This window comes from Phoca vitulina, unplaced genomic scaffold, assembly GCF_004348235.1.
Source record: "Phoca vitulina isolate PV1807 unplaced genomic scaffold, GSC_HSeal_1.0 scaffold8, whole genome shotgun sequence".
In the NCBI taxonomy this organism is placed as follows: Eukaryota; Metazoa; Chordata; class Mammalia; order Carnivora; family Phocidae; genus Phoca; species Phoca vitulina.
In genome coordinates this window covers 49244420-49266516 of record NW_022589711.1, presented here as the reverse complement: position 1 = coordinate 49266516, position 22097 = coordinate 49244420, and the positions used below count along the sequence as shown (strand labels likewise).

The 22097-nt window shown below is 45.3% G+C and overlaps 1 protein-coding gene across 1 annotated transcript; it reads right to left on the bottom strand.

Moving 5' to 3' along the window:
• Positions 1 to 1252: 1252 nt before the first annotated feature.
• APOD (apolipoprotein D) lies at positions 1253 to 17756 on the bottom strand. Its single transcript, XM_032406865.1, has 5 exons — positions 17521 to 17756; positions 13686 to 13825; positions 8132 to 8253; positions 4863 to 4951; positions 1253 to 1754 (listed from the first exon to the last, which is right to left on the bottom strand). The coding sequence occupies exons 2-5, from the start codon at positions 13803 to 13805 to the stop codon at positions 1519 to 1521; spliced, it is 567 nt and encodes a 188-aa protein (XP_032262756.1). The 5' UTR covers positions 13806 to 13825; positions 17521 to 17756; the 3' UTR covers positions 1253 to 1518.
• Positions 17757 to 22097: the final 4341 nt, after the last annotated feature.

The window sequence follows — 22097 nt, the reverse complement described above, 5'->3', positions numbered from 1 at the left end:
TATCAGGCAACACACTGTAAAAGGTACTAACTGTAGTTACCTTCATGGTCTTTGATGTTACCAGACAGCTGTTAAGAGGAACGCAGTCACAACTTATTTTGTACCATGAGATAAGAGACAGGCCGGTAACACTCTTGGGGATAACAGTATTTGAGAGGAGGAGCCAAGTGCCCTCTGGTCGGGTGGGCGGCATGATAAAGCACAGGGCACACTGGCAGGCAGAGCTGGGGAGAGGGTCTTCTCCTTCAGTACCTACCTCCCCCTTCCTGCCTTTTTGCTTGGTTGTTTTCAGACTTTAGGAATGTCGAACTGGGAGCTCCAATATGAGGTCGTATTTATTTAGTAAAATGGAGATTGTACCTCTTGAGATGCTGGGGATTTTTGTAACCTTTAATATAAAGCATTAAAGAGTCTCCAGTGCTCAAGGAAATTCATACTTTATGTTCATGCTGAAAAAACAAAACTCTAATAAGATGGGTTAATTTTATCTTCATTTCCCAAAGCATTAGTAGATTACAAATACTATGTGAACTAAGTGAAATCGCAGGGGGGGCATTCTGAGGTCTGTCTGATTTTAAAAGTCATGATGTAAAAAAAAAAACAAAAAACCCAAAAGTCAAGGTGGTTCCCGATTCTCTGAAGTTGGGACACCCAGAGGCATGACTGTGCAACCCTGTGGGCGCCTCTGTCCTGCAGGGATTGAGACTTTCCCGGAGCTCCCCACAGTTCCCTCCACGTGCTGCTACCTCTGCACTCCTCAGCTTGGACTGTATTTGCATCTATACTTGTTAGTCTCCCTGGCTGGTCTGGGAGCTTCTGTGGGATGACAAGGGTTCAGTGCCTGGAAAGCAGTTGGCCCTCAGTAAATATCAGTTGAATGCAAGACCCCCAAAGTTATTTTCTTAAAAAAAAATCCCCATCATCTTCTCCCTTATCGATTCTCCCCTGCACAGACCCCAAGATGGTCCCCTACGTTAGCCTGACTCTGAGGACCTCCTGATGAGAAAGTAAATACTGCAAAGAAACTGCCTCTGAGAGACTCAAAAAATGCAAATGATTCCCCCTAAAGGAGTGCCCACTGCAGGATGGAGACACCTGGATTCAGGCCACCCTCCATAGGCCTTTGCTACCAGCTTTCCCCTTCCAGAAACAGGATTGTTACCTTTAAACTGTGCACTGCTTCGTTTCTTTTCACAGAACTGTTCAAAGATCTCCAGACATAAGCTTGTAATTAAGACCCCACAAAAATCAATTCAGAATCTACTGTGAGCACAGCAGGTCAGCAACAAGTTTATTATTAGACTGGCAAGGTCACAGACTGGTGCATGGCTAAGTGTTTGGGCCAACTTTCCTCGACTTTCTCGCCACGGGCTTCTGCTGTCAAATTTCCCTTCTGGTGTTTGCATCCATTTGCTGTGGTTGGTTTGTCTTTATGGGGGGGTGGGGGGGATGGACTGAGGAGGGGGAAGCAAAGCAAAGGAAGTAACACGGAGTGAATGCAGGTTCCCTTAGAGCCTTTCACAGTGACTCGGGGCAATTCACCTGATCTGTGATAGTCATTTTCTCGATGTCAATATCATTAGAGGTCAAGATATCTTTTAGATAGGTCACCGTTTCTGGAGGGAGATAAGGGTTTCTCCCCAAGATCCAAACATGATCCATGTGAAAAAGCCAGACGATTGTGGTGCAGGAGTACACGAGGGCGTAGTTCTCGTAGTCGGTGGCCAGGACCCAGTATGGAGCCGACGGCATCACTGAGAACCAGAGGAGGGCGGAGTTAAGAGGGCCAGGGCAAGAGAACCTTCATCTCCAAGACCCTGGAAACCAGGGTCCTAGTTCTTCTACATGAGTGCTTCTTAACTCTGGCTTCATGTGGGAATCTTATGGGAGCTTTGAAAAATCCTAGGCCACCTCCCTCCAGGCCTGCCCAGATTCTGATGTGGAGATGGTTGGGACCCTTGAAGGCTCCCCCATGATTCCAGTGTGCAGCCAGAGCTCAGAGCTATCATTCTGGATCCTCCCTCCCTGGTAGCAGGTTGGTCTGCAGAAGGTGATGGTAATGGGGGGTTCTGCTGGACCCCCTAGGCTAACAGGCTGCTCTTAGCACTAGTACAAATGGGGTTACCACTTAGGTAAGTGGAGTCAAGAATGCAAGGTCAGCAGCGCCTGGGCGGCTCAGTCAGTTAAGCGTCTGCCTTCGGCTCAGGTCATGATCCCAGGGTCCTGGGATCGAGTCCAGCATCGGGCTCCCCGCTCAGCGGGGAATCTGTTTCTCCCGCTGCCTGCAGCTCCCCCTGCTTGTGCTCTCTCTCTCTGACAAATAAATAAATAAAATCTTAAGAAATAAAGAGGATGTGAGGTCAGGGGCCCCAGGCTTTCCAAGTCTGTGCTTCCCAGCTTCCTCTAGAACCTGCCTGGGGAAGGAATTAAGGACTAATGTTTTTGTTTGTTTTTCCTTCTGTGTGACCTTCAAAAGTTCCTCTGTTCTTAAGAATATGGTAAATCACGTGGTAACAGGTTATAAACTCTTCCTCACAAGGGGCATATAAAGATTCATTGATTCACATCTGCATAGTATCAAAAGCTCAGCATTAAAGGGTCCTTATGAAAAGAGAGGGAGGATTTACCTTCTCCATCTGAATCCAGAAACTTCCTCTATGAACTTACCTCCACAGCCATGGTCCAAGGCAAGGAAAAGTCATAGCCCACCTTGTTAAAGTTAAGTGGAAAATGAACCCACATGGGAGAAAGCTGTGTGCTGAGCCCATAAGAACAAAAGATCTGGACACGTATGCCGTCGTGTGTGGTTTGCTTTCCTGGGTTTCAAGCATCCCACCTCCTCCACTCAAAAATAATCCCTCTGTTTGTCAAGTCAAACCAGAACTCAACCCTTGTGAATGACCATGAGAAGCTGCACAAAGGAGGCTGAGTGTGAGAGGTCAGAGCTTGGCTGGGCATCAAGGACCCAGCTGGGCACGAAAATAACACAAGAGGGCTAGTCCAGATGACCACCCAACAAGGTCCCTCCTCTCTCACTTTCTACCTGTTTATAAATATGAAAACAGAAGGACTCCTGGTGGAAAGAAGCGTGTACAAGGCTATGGGGCCCACACTGAGTGCCGTTTCTGACTTACCTTTCTAGCCCTGTTGGTGCCGGCCTGCCGGGCTCACCCATGAGAGCTTGTATTCATCAGATATCTGCTATCCGTGAATTTCCACTGCTTTGTGTGTTCCCGGCTGGACCGAGAACTCTGCAGCCTTGAGTAGCCGGGGGGCAATATGTCTTCCAACCTCTTTTGGCAACGGCATCCTGCCCCACCTACACACAGCCAGGCGTTCACAGGCTGTCTTCCTCCCACAGGGTCTAGCCCTCAAGACACATTTACCCAGACATTTCCTCTCAGCAAAGAAAATTGCCCTGTCTCTTTATTAGGAAACTCTGACAACCTCCTACTGCTTATGGAAGACACTCCAACCCATGAACATGGCTTTTGAGGCTCTGCCCAGTCTTGTGCTCCGCATACCTGCCCATCCTCTGGGCTTCTCTCTGCACGCCTTTCCTCCTGCCATTCCTGCACTTGGGACAGCCTTTCCCATCATGTCCCCCACACCCTGGAAGAGCCAGTGCAAACATCTGACCCCTCCACCAGAGTAAACCTCTTCCTCCTCTGCTTGCCCTGCCGGCAGCTCCTGCCTCTTCGAGCTCCTGTTCCGGGCTTCCTTCGGAAGGTCGTGCACATGATATTTGGCCTTGCTTCCCATCCCCATCCGTCAGGGGAGTTGGGAGTCCCAGGTTTTGGTCCCAAGTCGGCCTCTAATTAGTCCAGTGACCTTGCCTCCATCCTCTAGCTTTTCTGCACTTTGACTATCTTATTTGTGAAAATAAACAAGAGAAACTGACATGTACGAAGCCCCCTGCAGCTTACAGAGCATGTGCCATCTCCTTTACCTCTACGCTACCGGGCACAGAGGTGACGTTAATTGCCCGTGGTCCCGTATGCGGGCAGAACTCTTTTCATCTCCCAGCCTTCCTATCTTGGTGTATAAACTAAGAGCTTCCTCTCTGCCCCCCTGCAGGGCTTTGATGGGGGGTGGGAGGAGGGGTTCCTCTTGCAGCTGTGACTTCAGTGTCCGCCTCCTGGGTGGGGAGAGGGACCCTTGAGCAATCTGGGCATTAGGAAGTCTCACATTTCTGAGCTGGCTTCTCCCGTGTGTTGGTATCAACAGTAAAATGAATATTTGGTGCTTTCTCTGTTGCCTGGGTCCATTCCTCAGTTAGCCCAGAGCTCAGAGGGCAAATGCCCGGGATCAAATATCCCTCAGGGAATGCCACAGCGTGGCGAGAAAGTGGCAGACAGAGCCAGGGCTCAAAGTTACCTTCACTCTTGTCATCTCTTACTTCCAAGCTTTTGCACATATCAATTGTTCTGCTAATAATACCACTATTAACTACTACTAAGTACTAATTTTTCGGGCCTCCATCCCCTCTGGGAAACATGACAGGATTGGGTCTCCTACTGCTCATGCCCTTGTGCTGTTGTCTGTGCTTCCTCTACTGAAGCATGGTAGTTTTATAGTAAATTGCCTGGGTACTTGTCAGTATCCACTGGGGTGTAAGCCCCTCGGGGACAAGGGCCAGCGCTGTCTGGCTCATCATCGCATCTTCGGTGCCTAGCCCCGAGCTTGGCAAGTAGCAGGTGCTCAACAAATAATTATGTATTAAGTCACTACGGGTGACACCCAGATGTGACAGGAGTGTTCCTGCCCAGGGCTCTGACTTACCATTCTAGGTAGAAAAGGCTCTGGCTTTCAGTTTGCGTACCTCCTATCCCTGAAACCTCCTGAGGGTAGTGAATACTTACACCAGAAGAACTTAACTCCCAGCTTGGCAGGCTCCGTAAGGTTGGCCTGGGTGGCCTCACCTTCAATTTGGTTCACGGTTCCATCAGATCTGTAATGAGTTAAAACAAAACAAAACACCTTAACTCATTGGAAGCCAAAAATCAATGAAAGGCAAGATGTGTAACACTAAAGGACCAGGACACCAAGACTGTGATTGATGGTTAGGAAGGCTCTGTCCCGTTTCCTTTGTCACTGTCTCAGACCAAGCGGAGGAAGACGGCCTTGGAGTGATAAGAAGCAACAACTGAAATGCTCCAGGACCAGATAATATGTTAGGCCCTTGCCCGTTGGGCCTGTTTTTCGAGTCCTGCAAGGCCATTTCCTGCTCTCAGTCTCCAGAGGAGTGGGAGTAAAAGAGAAGAGAAAAACAAACAAACAAAACAACCCAATACACTAAGAAGATTCGCTTCTTTAAAAATGAGAATGAACCAAAGGAAAAAAACAAGGACTGCTGTGATTACTAGAAGTCTGGAGATCTGCAAGCTTTCCCTGCTCTTGGGGCCTCGGGGACATCAGTCCCATAAAGGCGTTCATACGCCTGAGCTCTGAGACCCCTAGCCAGTCCTGCAAAGCTTCTGACTGAGTGCGGGAGGTTTTGACACAAGTCAGGTAAAACAGCAGCGAGGAAACATTTGTGATTCTCAGAGACTTAGTTAAATGTGAAGAAACGCACATCTTACACCGAATGCCACCTTACACATACAATTGGTCATTTCTTTCTTAGTGGTTTATAAAATGGTGGTGTGTCTTAAAAGTGATGGTCTTAGATTGGATGAAGTACTTTCACTCTTTTGAAGGGAGCTGACTCCATTTCCGAGTGACGTGCTACGACCCCGGGGACCTCGGGGACAGGGAAAAGGCCTAGGGATGCACCGAAGGAGGGTGCTCACACATCACAGTGCTCTTCCGAGGAAGCTGACGGAGGACCAGCCCATTCACCACTCCTCAAGGGGCAAACTAAAACTAGAGCAATTGCATGTGTTAGAAAGTCGGTAAGCTATGGTGACTGGCGATCGATGTCCCAGAAACCAGACAATAAGCAACAGGTAAGGACGGATGGCAAATGTACTCTGATGCTGCTGGATGCAGAGTCTGTCATCAAGTAGGGCTGGAGACCAGGCCCTGCGTTGTCCCCTGGAACTCAGCTGGGAAGACAGGAAGATGGTCCCTTTTCATTTGCATACAGTTGCTTAGCAACAAACCAGACTCTTCTCAACAGACTTTCCCCCCTTCCTTCATCATTTATGTTTTGTCCAGAACAGTTTTCAAAACACCAGTCTCTGATCATAAACTCACAGTTTGTTCATGGAAAAACTACACTTGTATTTTCAAGGGTAGCTCCAGATTAACGGAATAGGCTGTGTTTATTAAATGATTACTCCACACCAAACACTAAGTGATTCACACGTGTTACCTCATCCAACGCTCACAAAGCCCTGTGGAGGGAGGTTCTATGATTATTTCCATTTTACAGAGAGGAAACAGAGGCTCAGAGAATGATCCTAACTCACGGAAGATCACGTCGTTAGTATGTGACAACCAGGGTTTGAAACGGGGCAGCCTAACTCCCAAGCCCGAGCCCTTCAGCTCCCAGCCCGGTGCCAACTGCTCTGGCTCTCAAATCCCTGACCCTGGCGAAGAGCAGCTTGCTGAGACTCTGCGCTGTGTCTCCGCCCACCCTGCAGTATCCGGAAAGGAAAACCACACCCCTCCCCGAACTAGCAAACCTTTCTCCGTGTGCCCTTGTATTTTAAACAGACGTGACCCTACATGCGGAGCAACCTAATACTCGGGACACAGTTCAAGAGGACTCCTGGCCAGCTCCACAGGACAGTCCAAAGACTCTCATGGGTTTTGGGATCTGTGTCATTGTCTGGCTCTTGGCCACAGAATGGGACAAAATATTTGAAATGAGGTCATCGCAACTTTAGGTGGGTGCCTGCATCCCAATCCTTGTAGCCCTTCCTGGGCTCTAAAATAAGCTGGTTTTCTCTTTATAGGCCCTTAAGATTTTTACTTTGTTTCTATGATGTATGCAGGGAGGGCCAGGGAGTCACCCCACTCTGTCTTGGCTCACAGGAAGCTTAGTGGATAAGAGGATGGCCACACAAAGCGTCTCTGAGCCTGAGTAAATTCCAGGTTGGGGTGTGGTTGTTTTCTTGGAGTTGAACACAGTTCTCAGATCCTGTAGGGAACAGGAAGGACAACCCCTCATCCCCAGCCTTCCTTTCACGTGTCCTCTGTCCTCTTCCGCATTTCACTTCTCCCCGGGCTTGAATCTCAGCGTTGTTGCTTATAAGCTGTGTGGCCCTTGGGCACATTACCTCTCTGTACCTCAGTTTTTCTCATCTAGAAAAGTGGGGTTAATAATAGTCCCTACCTCAGGGTCGCTGTGGGGATTAAATGAATACGTATATTCATTTACATGTACATACATAGAGGTCCACACGTGTATACATACACATACAGAATAGTGCCTTGCACATAGGAAATGCTTAATATTTGTTACTATCATTTATTGTTGCTCTTATCTTTGTTGATGGAAGGTTGCTAGGAGCACTTTCTGGGGCTTTTTTAAAGTTTATGTGTGCTTTCTAAAGTATGAATTTTTGTATCAAATAGAAATCCATTAGAAGCCGTCAGTAATAGAAAAGTAGACTTCTACAGCCTATCCTGTTCACATAAACTAGAGTGGGACTATGTCTGTAATAGTCAAAGCTGCCTGGAGATGGAATAAATTGTCATGGAAGGCGATGAGCAACCATCAGTTTCTGGAAGGATTCAAGCAGAGCTGGATGTCCTCTGTCAGTAGATAATGTACAAGGGCTTCTCTCTTGGTTTGGAGATCAGATGAGAAGGTCGCCCCTGTCCTTTGCTATGAGAGTATCTATTTCGCAATGAGAGCAGGAACCCCGCAGTTTGGATTCCTGTTGAGTCCCTAGTGCCTTTCACAGGGAGTACACATACAACAGGTACATAATACTCACAAGGAGTACACAATACAGTAAGATGCTCAGCAAGTGGTCTTGCAAATAAATGAGTGGCTTCTAGTCCCCACGATTCCGCCTGCCAAAAGTTTTCATCTCAGGACCTGCTGTGAGCAGGAGTGCAGACCCAGCCACATCGGCATCCCCCCTGAACCAGACTGCAAGGACACCCGGTCATCCCAGGACGGCTATCTGCAGGCTGGCTCCAGGGCTGTGTTGCTTTTGAAACCACAGCCACTCACCTCAACTCCTGGTTTACCACTTTGATGTTTCCGTTTTCCATTAGCGAGTAGTTGGCTTGGATGCAACTTCCCTTCTCAAAGCTCACTGGGATCTTCTCAATTTCGTACCATCGTCCAAGATACTGCAGAGATAACAATAAGCAGAGAAAACCCTGTGGCTCTCTGGGGACCTGCAAACTCTTCCCTATTGTTGTCTTTTAGAGCAGAGCCCTTTCCCGGGGAAACCAAGCAAAATGGGCTGCAATGTTCACACCAACTGAACAAGATATTGATTCAAAGGAGAGTAAGTGAATCGGATGTGCAGGCATTGGTCGAATGCCACATCTTATTCCTAAAGTGCTCTTTATTTAGATATGCTGTCAGTTGCCCCTCCAGCCAAAATCTATGTGAAATTCTAGACTCTGTAAAAGAGAGGGAGCAGTCCAGGTGATGTAAGGTGCCACCTCAAATATTTTGTGATTCTACGAGGCATCTTTGAATTGTGTGCAAAGTCAGATATGTTCACTGTGGGGGACTGGGACTCCAGAGTTGGCTGAATTCTCCTCATATGATGCCGGACAGGGAGCTGGTCACAAAGGGTTTTGGCAGGTGATCAGGAGTTAGAAGACTGGTATCATTCTTCCACTGGGAGCTTGGTCTCAGTTCATAACTTCGTGCACAGAGTCAGCCTTAAAGGAAGTGTGCAACGGAGTGGGTGAGGGTGAGGGGAGACAGGTGTTTTCATGCTTCCATGCATTGCCTTGCATGGAGACTACTCCAATTTACAACCTTCACGGGGGGTAATCTGGCAATTATCTAGCAAAGCTGAAAATGCATATAGTGCATATATGAGGTTATTTGTTGTGGTACTATATGTAAGAACTAGACAGGAAACTAGAGTCTAAGTGAGCATTAGTAGGGGACCTGAGTCCATAAATGATGGCACATTCATACAATGGAATGTTATACACCCTCTCTTAAAGGAGTCATATGCAATTATCTCCAAGATACATTCAATAGAAAAAGAGCTGGGTGAAAAACGGAGTATATGGAAAAATGGGGGGAAAGGTTATTATATTCATTTTCTCTTGCTGCTATAACAAATTACCACAAGCTTACAACACAAATTTATGGTCTCACAGTTCTGTTCATCACAGTTCCGTACATCAAGTGAGCTTGGTTAAAATCAAGGTGTTGGCAGGGCTGTGTTCCTTTCTAGAGGCTCTAGAGAACTCTGTCTTTTTGCCTTGTCCAAGTTCTAGAGGCCACCCACATTCCTTGGTTGGTGAACCCCTTCCTCCCTGTTCAGAGCCAGCAAAAGCGGGAGAGATCCTTCTCACATTGCACCTCTCTGACTCTTGTTCCATCATCACGCCTCTCTGACCACAGCTAGGGAAGGTTTTCTGCCTTCAGTGATTAGACTGGGCCCACTGGATAATCTGGGCCACTCTTGCCATCTCCAAGTTTATAACTTTCATCACATCGGCAAAATCCCCCTTCCCGTGGAAAGTAGCATATTCACAGGTTCCAGGGATCAGAGTGTGTACATCGTTCTGCCTACTCCATTTATGTATGTATTTGTGGACGTATACATTATCTCCCAAAAGATACACAATGAACTGTTTTTACTGGCTGCTACTAGGGAGGGAAACTGAGGTAGTAAGGAAACAGGGGTAGGAGAAAAACTTTTCATCGAATGTTCTTTGGTACATTTAGAATTTTGAACCATGTGGATATATTTACTTAGTCAAAATATTAATTCAAAGTATTTTAGAAATTTAAAAATGTATTATTCAACAAAGGAAAATCAGAGATGCCCTCACCTTCAAAAAAGTCAGACTTTGAACTGAGAGTGTACTGCAAACAGGGGGCAGTATTGCTCCAGTCACATGGCTGTTTGCTCAAATATATACCCACGTTTATGACATAAAGTTCCACTCATTTATTAAAGCGTATCTTTCAATTAAAACCACTGAAATTAACATTCATTTAAAGCACCCAAAAATAAGGTTAGAGGTCATTTGGTTTCCTAGGCATCCTCAAAAAAAGCTCCATTTTATACAGATCATTTAAAATAGTTCTATTATTGTTAAGGTGACTTTAGTGCTCCACAATTAAAACTGAGGAAGCATGATTTCCCAGAAAAGAGGAAACTCAGAGGTGAAAGATTGCTTTTCATGTCATGCTCCCTTATAATTTTATAATATTTTTGTGAAAGCCCTTTCATGGTTTTGGGTCTGTTTCTCTATCCACATAAGGAGAATGCAACGTGTAAAAAGAATCCTGGAGGGGCGCCTGGGGTGGCTTAGCCGGTTGGGCTTCCGACTCTTGATTTTGGCTCGGATCATGATCTTGGGGTTGTGGGATTGAACCCGGATTGTGGAGCCTGCTTGGGATCTTCTCCCTTTCCCTCTGCCCCTCCCTGCTTGTGCGCACACGTGCGCTCTCTCTCTCTCTCAAAAAAAAAAAAAAAAAAAAAAAGGAAAGAAAGAAAAAAAAGGAAAAGAAAAAAGAATCCTGGAAAGGAAGAAGTAAAACTCTCTTTATTTGCAGACAACATGATTTTGTAATAGAAAATCCTAAGGAATCGACACACACAAAAACTATTAGAACTAATAAATGAAATCAGCTAGGTTAAATGATACAAGATCAATATACAGAAATCAAATAGCTTTCTACACTTACAATGAGCACTGTAAATTATGAAAATTCCATTTACAATAACATCAAAAGAATAAAATACTTATGAATAAATTTAACCAAAAAACGCAAAACTTATACTCTGAAAAATACAAAACGTTGTTGAAAGAAATTAAAGAAGACCCAAGAGTAAATGGAAAGATAACCTATGTTCATGGATTAGAAGGCTTAAAATTATTAAGATGACAATATTCTCCAGACTGATCTAGATTCAGTGCAGTATTTATAAAAGAGAAATACAAACAACTCTGCTTCTTTGCAGAAGTTGACAGATCCTAAAAGTCGTATGGAAATGCAAAGGACCCAGAATAGTCAGAAGAACAAAATTGGAGGCCTCAAATATTCTAATTTCAAAACTTACTACAAAGCTATAGTAATCAATACTGTATAGCACTGGCATAAGGATAGACGTATAGAACAATAGAACAGAATTGAGAGTCCAAAAAAACTCTTGCATATATATGGCCAATTGATTTTCAACAAAGATGCCAAGATTATTCGATGGGGAAAGAATAGTCTTTTCAACAAAGAGTTCTGGGACAACTGAATATCCAATATCAAAGTTTCACATCAATAAAGTGGAAAGACAATCCACAGGATGTGGGAAATATTTGCACATCCTATATCTGATAAGAGACTTGTATCTAAACATATAAAGAACTCTCAGCTCAATAATTAAAAGATAAATAACCCAAGTAAAAGATGGGCAAAGGACTCAGACATTTCTCCAAAGAAGATAGACAAATGGACAATAAACACATGAAAAGATCCTCAACGTCATTAACCATCAGAGAAATGCAAATCAAGACCACAATGAGATACCACTTCATGCCCACTAAAATTTTAAGGACTATAATCAAAAAAGATGGCAATAACAAGTGTGGGCAAAGATATGGAGAAATCGGTGTGAGACACTGCTGGTGGGACTGTAAAATGGTGATGCAGTTCTTTTGGAAAACAGTCTGGCAGTTTCTCAAAAAGTTAACGTGGAGCTACCATATGACCTAGCAATTCTCCTCCTAGGTATATGCCCAGGAGAACTGAAAATACACGTCCACAAAAAAACTCCCACAAAAATAAACACACAAAAACCGTGTACATGAATGCTTATAGCAGCATTATTCCTGATAGTTGAAAGTGTAAACAACCCAAATGATGAACAGATAAATAACATGTGGCATCATCCATGCAATAGAATATTATTTGCCAATGAAAAGAAATGAAGTACGGATACATAGTACACTATGGATGAGCCTTGAAAATACTATGCTGAGTAAAAGAAGTCAGTCACAAAAGACCACACATTGTATGATTCCACGTCTATGAAATGTCCAGAATAGGCAAATTCATAGAGACAGGTTGCCTGGGGCAGGGAGGGGCAAGGGGGAAATGGAGAGTGACTGTTTATGTGTAGGGATGATGAAAATACTCTAAAATTGATTGTGGTGATGGTTTCATAACTCTGTGATTATACAAAAAAAACATTAAAACATTGAAAGTGAACTTTAAAACAGGTGAATGATATGGTATATGAATTATATTTCAATAAAACTTTTTTAAACATCCCGCTTTATTCTTCAAAAGACTTTTGTAAATATAGATCAATTATAATTTTCAAAGTGTCTTGGGATTTTTTACCCCCAAATTGAAATATAATTCAAATTCCCTGGATTTTTTCTGGAAAGTCTCCTGTGGCTTAGCAGGGTTACCTCAATAAAGGGACCAGCCCGTAATAGTTTTGGAGTAAGTCAATGTAAACTGTACTGTGTGTCTCCTTCCTCCCTCCCCTGTGTGACTCTCTATTGATGGTGCTCCTTCCCCACAGCCCGCGGGCTCTGAGCTCTCTTCCCTCACTCCTCTACCTACTCCATCCCCTGAGAGGTCCCAACACTCATTCACACTGAGGAGGGAGTGACTGGTAACAATTTTAATGTTATCCATCGTGAGTACAGCCTCTTAAAAAAGATCCAAACTTTCCGCTAAGGAGAAAATGTCTTAAGAGGGAGATCCTAGGCATGAGTTCGCAGCAACGGAAGCCATTTCGTGTTACCCAGTCGCTGCCTCGGCAGTTCCCTGCGTGTATATATGTACACATATGCCCAGTAAGGCTGGGCCTGATCCCACAAAGAAAAACCACATATGGGGGATCTGGTTATATTGATATCTTTTTAGCGCAGGGAACAAAAAAGCCTCTTGGGGGAGTTCTAGGTTCTAGTCTTCTTCTAGGCCCTGCGTGAGGAACCCGTGGGTGTCCTGCCCAGTGGCGAAGCCTGGTTTTGAATCCCACTCTGCAGTGATTAGCCCGGTGACCTGGGTCAGTGATGAGCTGTCTGACATTGAGCTGCTTCATCCGTAGAATGCGGATAATAGCTCCAGAACAGCTGCGGCCCATGAACTGCCCCATGTCCTCTCAGCCTAGCTGGGTTCACCTCGGCCACCGTGGACAAGTCCCACACACAGCTACCCACCTGGGGCCCACGCCTCCCCCTCTGCCGGAAGGCCTTGCCAGCACCACGGGAATACCCACAGCCCGCTCACATCCCTCCGTGCGACAATCTGAGGAGCATTCTACACATTTCCTCAGAGGATCCCCAGCAGGACGGAACCCTGTTGTTAACAGTGTTACTGTCGAGAAATGCATCCTTTATTGCTGTCCTGCTTCTCTGTCCCTTCCCCACATGCCCACGGTGCTTCCTGGGGTCATCTTCCCCAAACCCTCTGCTCCCCAGTTCTTGCCTCAGAGTCTGCTTTGGGGGATCCCCCAATAGGATAAGTACCTACCCCAAGGCTTGCTGTGGGACTCAAAGCAGAATACTCACACTGAAGCCTAGAGGATGGTTATTCAAACCAATAGGAGGTTAGCCTTTTACCGTACCTTATTCACATCAAAATCCTTCTGCACTGGAGGGCTCGGGCATTTCCCAAGGTGGAAGGCTTGTCCGTCCACAGCACTGAAGAGGCCGACCAGCACGGAAAGCAGCAGCTCCCTCACCATCTTGGGGCTGAGGATGGGACCTGGAGTTCGGAGAAACAAAGCAGCTCCGGTCGTTCTGGGCCTCCCGAGGACACGCAGTCACCAGGGGATAATTTCTGGGGACCTCTTTGGGGACCTTCCCCTGAGCCTTTTGCAACAGTCACCCTACAGGGTCACCTGAGTCAATGGCGCTGTGAGCCCTTCCGCCCCCGGGAGCCTCTCCAGACCTTTTGTCCCTCCAGGAGAGCACACTCTGCCTGGGGTTGGAGCTCGTTGGATTTATTTTGCAACTGCTCCCTCCCAAGTATGCATTTTTCAAGGATGGACACTCCCAGAACCTGGCAGTGTCAGGCACAGTCCAGACTTGTCGACGGAGAGAAACAGTGTGGGGTGGGGGTAGGCGAAGGGGGGGGGTGGAAGCTGTTGAGTGAACCATGCGAGAGAAAAAAGATGAACGTAAATCGTGCATGACATTTAGTGTCTTACGAGAGTCGTTAAGAGAAATGCCTCCCTGATCCACACCCCACGCCCCTACCCCATCTTGGGGGGCTGTTTACCAACTCAGGAGTAAGCCTGAGACCTGAACAGGCAGCCGCATGCTGGGAACCCCACGGTCACCCCGAATGGGTTTGAATGCGGGCTTCGCCACATACTAAGTATAACTGTGTCCAGTTCACACTTTAGCTTCCTGGTCTATTAAGTGGGAATAACAATCATACCAAGCTCATGAAGTGTTGCGAGAATTAAATGAGATGCTACGGAGAGAGCATTTAGGGTGGTGTGTGACACAGAGAAAATGCTTCATAAATGCTACTTATTGTTAGCATGAAAAGCAGAAACAAATAGTTATTTCCTGAATTTCTCTTTGGACCTCTGTTGGGGATATCTTCCATAGATGTGCATTTATTATTATTTTTTTTTAGTTGAATAGACAGGGACACGGATGTGCATTTAGCTAGAGGCGGGCCAGCAGCTGGCAACGGGCATTTTGGCCCAAGCGCCCTTCCCTGCCTCTTGCCCTGACTGTTCTCTTCCGTGTGACTCCTTGACTGTGGCTCCACAAGGAGCTATTTCCAGCTCTTTGCCTTTCTCCCTGCAAAGGAGAGGACTGAATCAATGCAAGCAAAATGTTCTCAGATCTGAGCATTTAAAAGGATGTGTCATAACAGGAATAATTATAACCACTTTATTATAGTTAAACCTCCAAATAACCTTTAATAATCAATAGCTTTTCTTCTGGAGGTTTCGTTGCTCTGTTTTCAAAGGAACAGTTACATAATGAGTAAAGCTGCCAGCCGGGGATGGTGGTGGCGGGGTGGTGGTTGAGTCTCCGTTGAGCAAGCCAAGTCGGTGGTAGGACTCCACCTTCTCCGAGAATCCATCTCCCATCAGCTCCTACCACCACGTAAACAACACCTGTCTTTTAACCTTTTGGGAGATGATGGAATTGCCTGAACTGACACAAATTTGCATCCATCTCCAAGAAATTCTTAGAACCACGGAGCTCTACTCTTGGCCCTCAGTAGGCTCCAAGCTCAGTGCCTTGCCCAGAAGATCTAACCTCAAAGGATGGTCACACATTATGCACATTCTACAGGGTCCCCCAAACTGGCAGGACTTGAGAGGTCCTTTACCCACCCTCCAAGCCCCCTACACATGGGAAGCTGAGTGCCAGAAGGGGCAGAGAGCTGGGACTCGGGGGCCGTTGCCAACGGTCCGTCCTGCAGCGACCTTGAATCCTGCTGCCTTCTGTACACCGCCTTTGGTGGCTTTCCATAAACACCTCCCTCTGCAACCTTGATGAGCCTCATTTCACCAAGTGACAGTTACACCAAAAGCCAGTTCCCTGTCTTACTCTGACAAATATTAAAAAATGTTCTATTGTGGGCTGAAACATGTGCTTTAGCTCTGTAGGAGGATTTCAGAGCTAATTCTTACCCTTGCTCGCATCTTTTCCAAAGATGCTTCTTTCTTGCCGTAGTTTTATTCCTATGGTTAAAACTTTTTGTAGAGAGAAAGGGTTGATGGCATCCATAGTTTCTTTTCCAGGCCCCTCCCATTCTAGTTCACTCCACACTTCTTGAGCACCTTCAGAAGGGGAGGCAGGAGGGAGAGGGCTTGGAGACAAGAGGAGCAAAGTAAAGCCATTTCGGCTTTAGGCTGACCCTTTAACCTAAGAGTCGGCAGGTCGTAAAAGAGTTAACAAGATCCGACTCACGGAAGACCACAAGACCCCTCCGGCAGTAAAAGCCACAAAGGTCTGACATTCTTAAAATTGCTCCCTGCAGGTAATTTCATGATCCTAAAACAATGGAAAAACACACCACCCAATGTAAATGATAAACCCAAAGTTAAAGAGTGAGCCCCTCCCTATATGGTTAGCTAATTTAAAAAAAACGTATAAAATCCTTTATTAGAGGCAAAGGGGTGTCCTCTTCCTCAATTGGAAGGAGAGACCGCTACTTTGTGAGGTAGCTGCTTTCTTCTATACTTAATAAATCTTTGTCCTTTTCTCTCAATGGCTTGCTCTTGAATTCTTCCCCGTGCAAGGCCAAGAACCCTCTTGGCGATGGGCCTGAGGCCCTCCCTCTGGGGCCTCGGCCCCATCCCGCATCAGAGGTTAAGTCACATTATTAACATATACCTGTGAACTTGGCTATGTGTGACCTGTATGTTTGCATCATCTTCTAATACTAATAGGAAGACTGTCTTAATGAGGGGAGTTTACATATTTTAAAAATAAATATAATTTAAATGCTCTTTTAACTGAATATTAAATTATTTCATAATAATTCCACTAAGGTTATGGTGCACCCACCCTGGGCCAGCACTGACTCTGTGAACTGATACCTCTTGAGTATACTCACACTCACTGAACTTCCCCACGGAGAAGCCCTGGCCTCAGTATGTTGAGTGGGCCCCACACTGTATTGCCACCATACCCTACCTGTTAGGGTCCTACATTGACATTCTCTTTGCCCTCAATGCTGTTAATGAGCCCAGGTTACTTCCTGCGAAGCTCTGAAGCCAGAGCTCACTCACACCAGGTCTCCTCGGAGCCTGTTCTCTTAACACCTGAGTATTAGTGAGGACACACATAGTCCCTGCTTTCAAAGAGCTGCCGATCATTAAGGACTAGATTTTTAGATTTCACGTGATAAAACAAAATACATTTCCACGAGTAAATGGGTCTAAAAAACCCATTTAGCTATTGAATCTAACAAGAAAATATGTCTTCTGAAGAAAACAGGTTTGTACCATATTGTTAAATGCATTTCCTATTCACAGGATTAATTCTAGCTCACTTTTCAGTTAATTTTACTGTAGCGCACCGGTGGATGACAACTCCCTGAGAACTCATCTAGTCCAGTATTTTTATAGGGAAGATTTTCTTATTGTCTATATAGCATGGAAGAGGGTGCCCTGTGCAAGCAGAAGACTTGGAGATGAGTCAACATGGGGTTGGCACCCCAGTCTGGTATCTGTTGGCAGTCTTCTCTTAGACTTGTTGTTTGGGATAGCGGAACCTCAGCTGCTCATCTGAAAATGGCGTGAATAGTATCTACCTTGTAAGGGTGCTTGAGGAAAAATGAGACCAAATTTGCCAAGCAGCTGGTACAAACCCTCCATCCTGTTAGTTACTATTTTTAGCCGAAAAGGGGGCAGTGAAAAGCCAAGACTGCCTCTAGTTCAAGCAGCATTCATCATAAATGAAAATTAAAACCACAGTACGTACCTTTTTTGTCAAGATGAAGGCAGTTTCCACATGCAAACTCGTCCAATTTAGGATTCGTTCTCTTGTTGACTGGCTTCTCCCAAGCTATTTTATAAGCTTCATAGGGTCAGTGATGTTTACTTTTAATGCCTGCCACACCCCCTCCAGCTCAGGAAGGCTGGCCTAAAAGCTTAGCTCTGTACCAAACACAGAGATGGGATGTTTTGTCCGTTTCCCTCCCCCAATTTCCTTCACAGCTGCTCCCTGCAAAAGAAACAATGAGATACTGTGTGTGTGTGGATGTGAGAGAGAGAAAAAGACAAAGTGCATTTCTTTCAAAACATCTTTTTTGCTCTGTGGGTTTTCTAATTTAATTTTCTCAGTCAGAATGCACTTTTAAGTTCCAGCAAGATGAGTTGCAACATGTTTTCGAGCATCTGGTATTTATTTTTCATTTTTGTGTAAATGAAAAATCAACAATCTCATTTCCTGACACGGAGCATGAATTCCACCCCATGTGGTCTCTGGCCTGGAATGTGGCTCAGGCACATTCAGGCAACAGGGTGAAAGTTAAGAATTACAGATGGCTTTTTTTGTGATCCTGGGGAAGCCACCCACTTCTCTGAGTCTCAGTCTCCCCACGGTGAGGTAGGGACTGTCATTTCTGTCTCTGCCAGAGCTGAGCGTACAGGGGAGATGACCAGTTGGGAAAGAGCTGGGGCTAAGAGCTGAGAATGCCAAAGGTGTATCTTGCGCAGCTTCTCGCTCCGGACGGCTCATCCCCTCCCAGCTGCATATTCTCCGTGGCCTCTTCCTGCCTGGGGCAGAAGTGGACTTAAGTCGCTCATTCCACAGAGATGGGGCTGGGCCTCATCTCTCTCGGTGGAATGAGCAGCTTTGAATCTTAGGACTTAGATTCTGTGCCTTCGTGATAAGGCAGGAGGTGTTTTTAGGGGCACGTAGATAAGACAGTACCTTTGTAGGAGACTTCAATTCCCAAATAAAATGCATTCTCCAATTTCTAAGCAATAGAGAGAAATTTATAGCACTAGGCCTTATACACATGGAAATAACAACAACAGCAACAAAAGCGAATCCTTGACATAGCAGACCCTGAGAGAGAGAACAGGAGAAGTTCTGATTTCCGTCCAGGCCCTGACTTGCTGGGTCCCTCAGTGCTCTGCTGGCTCTTGCCCTCCCTCCTCCCGTGTCCTTGCTCAAATGTTACTTCCTTTAAAAGGCCTTCCTGACCTTTGAAAAATAGTGCTCTTGTCACTACCACTTTGCCTGCTTTATTATATCCTTGTTATAGCTTTACCTGAAATTATACCCCTGATTTGATGTATTTTTTGCTTCTTGTGTTTCCCCACTAATATATAAGCAACACAAGTGCAGAGAATTTGTCTCTTTGACTCCCTGCTGTACCCCCCAGTGCAAGAACACATTATAAGCACTCAATAAATAAATTGAACAGAAGGGATCTACCTATTCAAAGAATTTACTGAGGGGCGCCTGGCTGTGGAGAGTGTGACTCTTGATCTGGGGGTTGTGAATTCCAGCCCCATGTTGGTTGTAGAGATTACTTAAAAAAGAACAAAAAAATTTTGGGGGGCCTGGCTGGCTCAGTGTGTACAGCGTGTGACTCTTAATCTCAGGGTTGTCGTTTAAGCCCCACATTGGGCGTGGAGCCTTCTTTAAAAAAATAAATAAAAAAGAATTTACTGAGAATTCTAAGGTCTGCAAAAGGAGCTAGAGGTAATTAAGAGACTTTTATTTGAGGGCGCCTGGGTGGCTCAGTTGGTTAAGCGTCTGCCTTCAGCTCAGGTCATGGTCCCGGAGTCCTGGGATCGAGTCCCACATAGGGCTCCTGGCTCGGCGGGGAGCCTGCTTCTCCCTCTGACCCTCTCCCCTCTCATGCTGTTTCTCTCTCTCTCTCTATCTTTCTCAAATAAATAAATAAATAAATAAAAAAAGAGAGACTTTTATTTGAATTGTTTTTCTGGGAAACTATTAACCTGTAAATTTCTGTGTCTTCTTGACCTGCATCACATTTGTTACCAGGAATTGCCTGTCATTAAAGAAATACACAGTTAATTTCTCGTTAACCTCATAAAAAGAATATTTTCCTTTACTCTAAATAACCACATCGTTTTCCACAAAGCAATGTTGCTCAAGTTTCCAAATGTGTAAGTTGGAGATCGATATATTTTATCTTTTTTTTTTTTAAGGTTTATTTATGCGGCACCAGGGTGGCTCAGTCGTTGGGCGTCTGCCTTCGGCTCAGGTCTTGATCCTGGGGTCCTGGAATAAAGCCCCACGTGGGCTCCCTGCTCAGCAGGGAGTCTGCTTCTCGCTCTGCCCCTCCCCTGCTTGTGCTCGAGCTTTCTCTCTCTCTCTCTCAAATAAATAAAATCTTTAAAAAATTTTTTTTAAATAAAAGATTTTATTTATTTATTTGAGGGAGAGAGAGAGCGCAGGGGGGAGCAGTAGGGAGAGAGGGAAAGAGAGTCCCAAGCAGACTCTGCATAGAGTGCAGAGCCCAATGGGGGGCTCGATCTTACAACCCTGCGATCAGAACCTGAGCCAAAACCAAGAGTCGGTCCCGTTACTGACTAAGCCACCCAGGCACCCTGATATATCTTATCTTTTATTCCTCAGCTTGAATCAGCTGACTGTACTGGCCTAGGAGTCACAGCCTGAGAAAAATCACATTATCTTTCTGAATCTCAGTTTAGTTTTTCCTCTAAATGTTGGCAAATGATATAATTTAGGGAAATCCTCTCTTTGCATGTTTCTGGAATGTAGAGCTAAGCACGAGTTTCTATGCATCATAAAACAAATCAGACCTATGTTCTAAATAAATCTTTATTTTTAGTTTTTATTTTATTTTTAAATTCCAAAATAGTACACATTTATTGTAAACAATTAAAATAGTACCGAAATGTAGGACTCAGAAACTGTAAGTGCCTCATAATCCCATACCTCATGACCATTGTTATGTTTGCAATTATTCTCCCTGGGAATTCCTACACAGATAGTAACAATAGTAACCACATAGTAACATAGTAACAATAGTAACATTGTAACAATAGTAACCACAATATCCAGTGTCCTGAAACTTGCTTGTTTTCATGTAATAACTTATTTCTTTGTCTATCCAGAATCTCCGTCAGTCTCTTACCTGCTGCAAAACTTTGCTTTTACCTGACAGCATATTTCTTCAAGGACACAGTCTGTGGTTTCACAGGGAAGTAGCTTTTTGGGTGGGTGATCTGCCATCATCCAGGTGCTTGTTTCAGGAGTTTCACTCTAACACTCTCAGGGAAGATGAATTTGTTTCGGTGGACTTATTGTAGTAAGAAATAGAAAACCATTCCGTTTTTTTTTTTTTTTTTTTTAAGTGTTTCCCTGGTAAACCTGTCTTCATTAATAAGTGGTTCTCTCAAATACTGGAGTCATCCTGCCTGCCCTTCTGAAGTGATTTTTCTTTTGTCAGTTATAGGGACAATACAGCGGTACTTTTCATGCGCAAACCCAGACTAAGGGTTTCCAATAACACATATTCCCGCTCTGAGACAGCTCAGAGTTCCACTCTCTGGGCCGTCTTCCCGACTCTCGCCCACTCTGTTCAGCCGTCCTGGCTCTCGGCGCATGATGCTTGTACTCAGGCGCAGCACAGCGGGGTAGGCGGGCGTCGCCGCAGGCCTACGGCTCCTTCTGGGGACCGTCAGATCCTTCAGAGTAGGGTTGTGTTCCTAACCCTGGTTGATTGCCTAACGCCAGGTACGTAATAAATGTTTACTAAATATTACTGGATGGTTGAATGAATAATAGAATGTTCCATTCTCATTATTTGTGGGGATGATTGTGTGCTTCATGATCTATTCAGAGGCCCTCTTTCCTCCCCTTCCTGTTCCCTTAGAGCCATTTCCTTTATCACTAGGAGCTGGGACCAGTTGAGAGTTGAATGGTGCCAAGCATCTGGTTAACAGCAAGAAAGCAATCAAACTGTTAAAGCAGCGGGGCCCCTGGCTGGCTCAGTCAGGAGAGCATGCAACTCTTGATCTTGGGGCCGTAAGTTCAAGCCCCACATTGGGCCTAGAGCTTATTTAAAACAAAACAAAACAAAACAAAACAGGGATGCCTGGGTGGCTCAGTCTTTAAGTGTCTGCCTTCGGCTCAGGTCATGATCCCAGGACCCTGGGATCGAGGCCCGCATCAGGCTCCCTGCTCAGTTGGGAATCTGTTTCTCCCTCTCCCACTCCCCCTGCTTGTGTTCTCTCTCTCGCTGTGTCTCTCTCTGTCAAATAAATAAAATCTTTAAAAAAACAAACAAATAAAACAAAACTGATAAAGCTGCAGCTCACCATGGCCCCAGGAAAGAACACTGAATTGGGAGACAGGAGACCTGGGTTCTGGTCCCACCTCTGGTACTAATTCATTTACCCATTCACTCACTCTTTCAATGATATTTGTGCAGCACTCAGTTCTAAGTCCTGCAGATGTAGTGGTGAGGAAGAAAGACAAGGTCCTAACTCTTGTCTTCCAGGGGAGAGTCCAGCACACAGACAGTAAAAGGTGATGTGATGGGGAGTGTC

Excerpts from the sequence above, each read along its gene's own strand:
- APOD (XM_032406865.1), bottom strand. The coding sequence starts at position 13,805 with ATGGTGAGGGAGCTGCTGCTTTCCGTGCTGGTCGGCCTCTTCAGTGCT. Across the intron at positions 8,254-13,685 it reads AGGATTTTGATGTGAATAAG|TATCTTGGACGATGGTACGA; the intron begins GTACGGTAAAAG and ends TTATCTCTGCAG. Across the intron at positions 1,755-4,862 it reads GGGAGTTAAGTTCTTCTGGT|TGATGCCGTCGGCTCCATAC; the intron begins GTAAGTATTCAC and ends TCTGGTTCTCAG.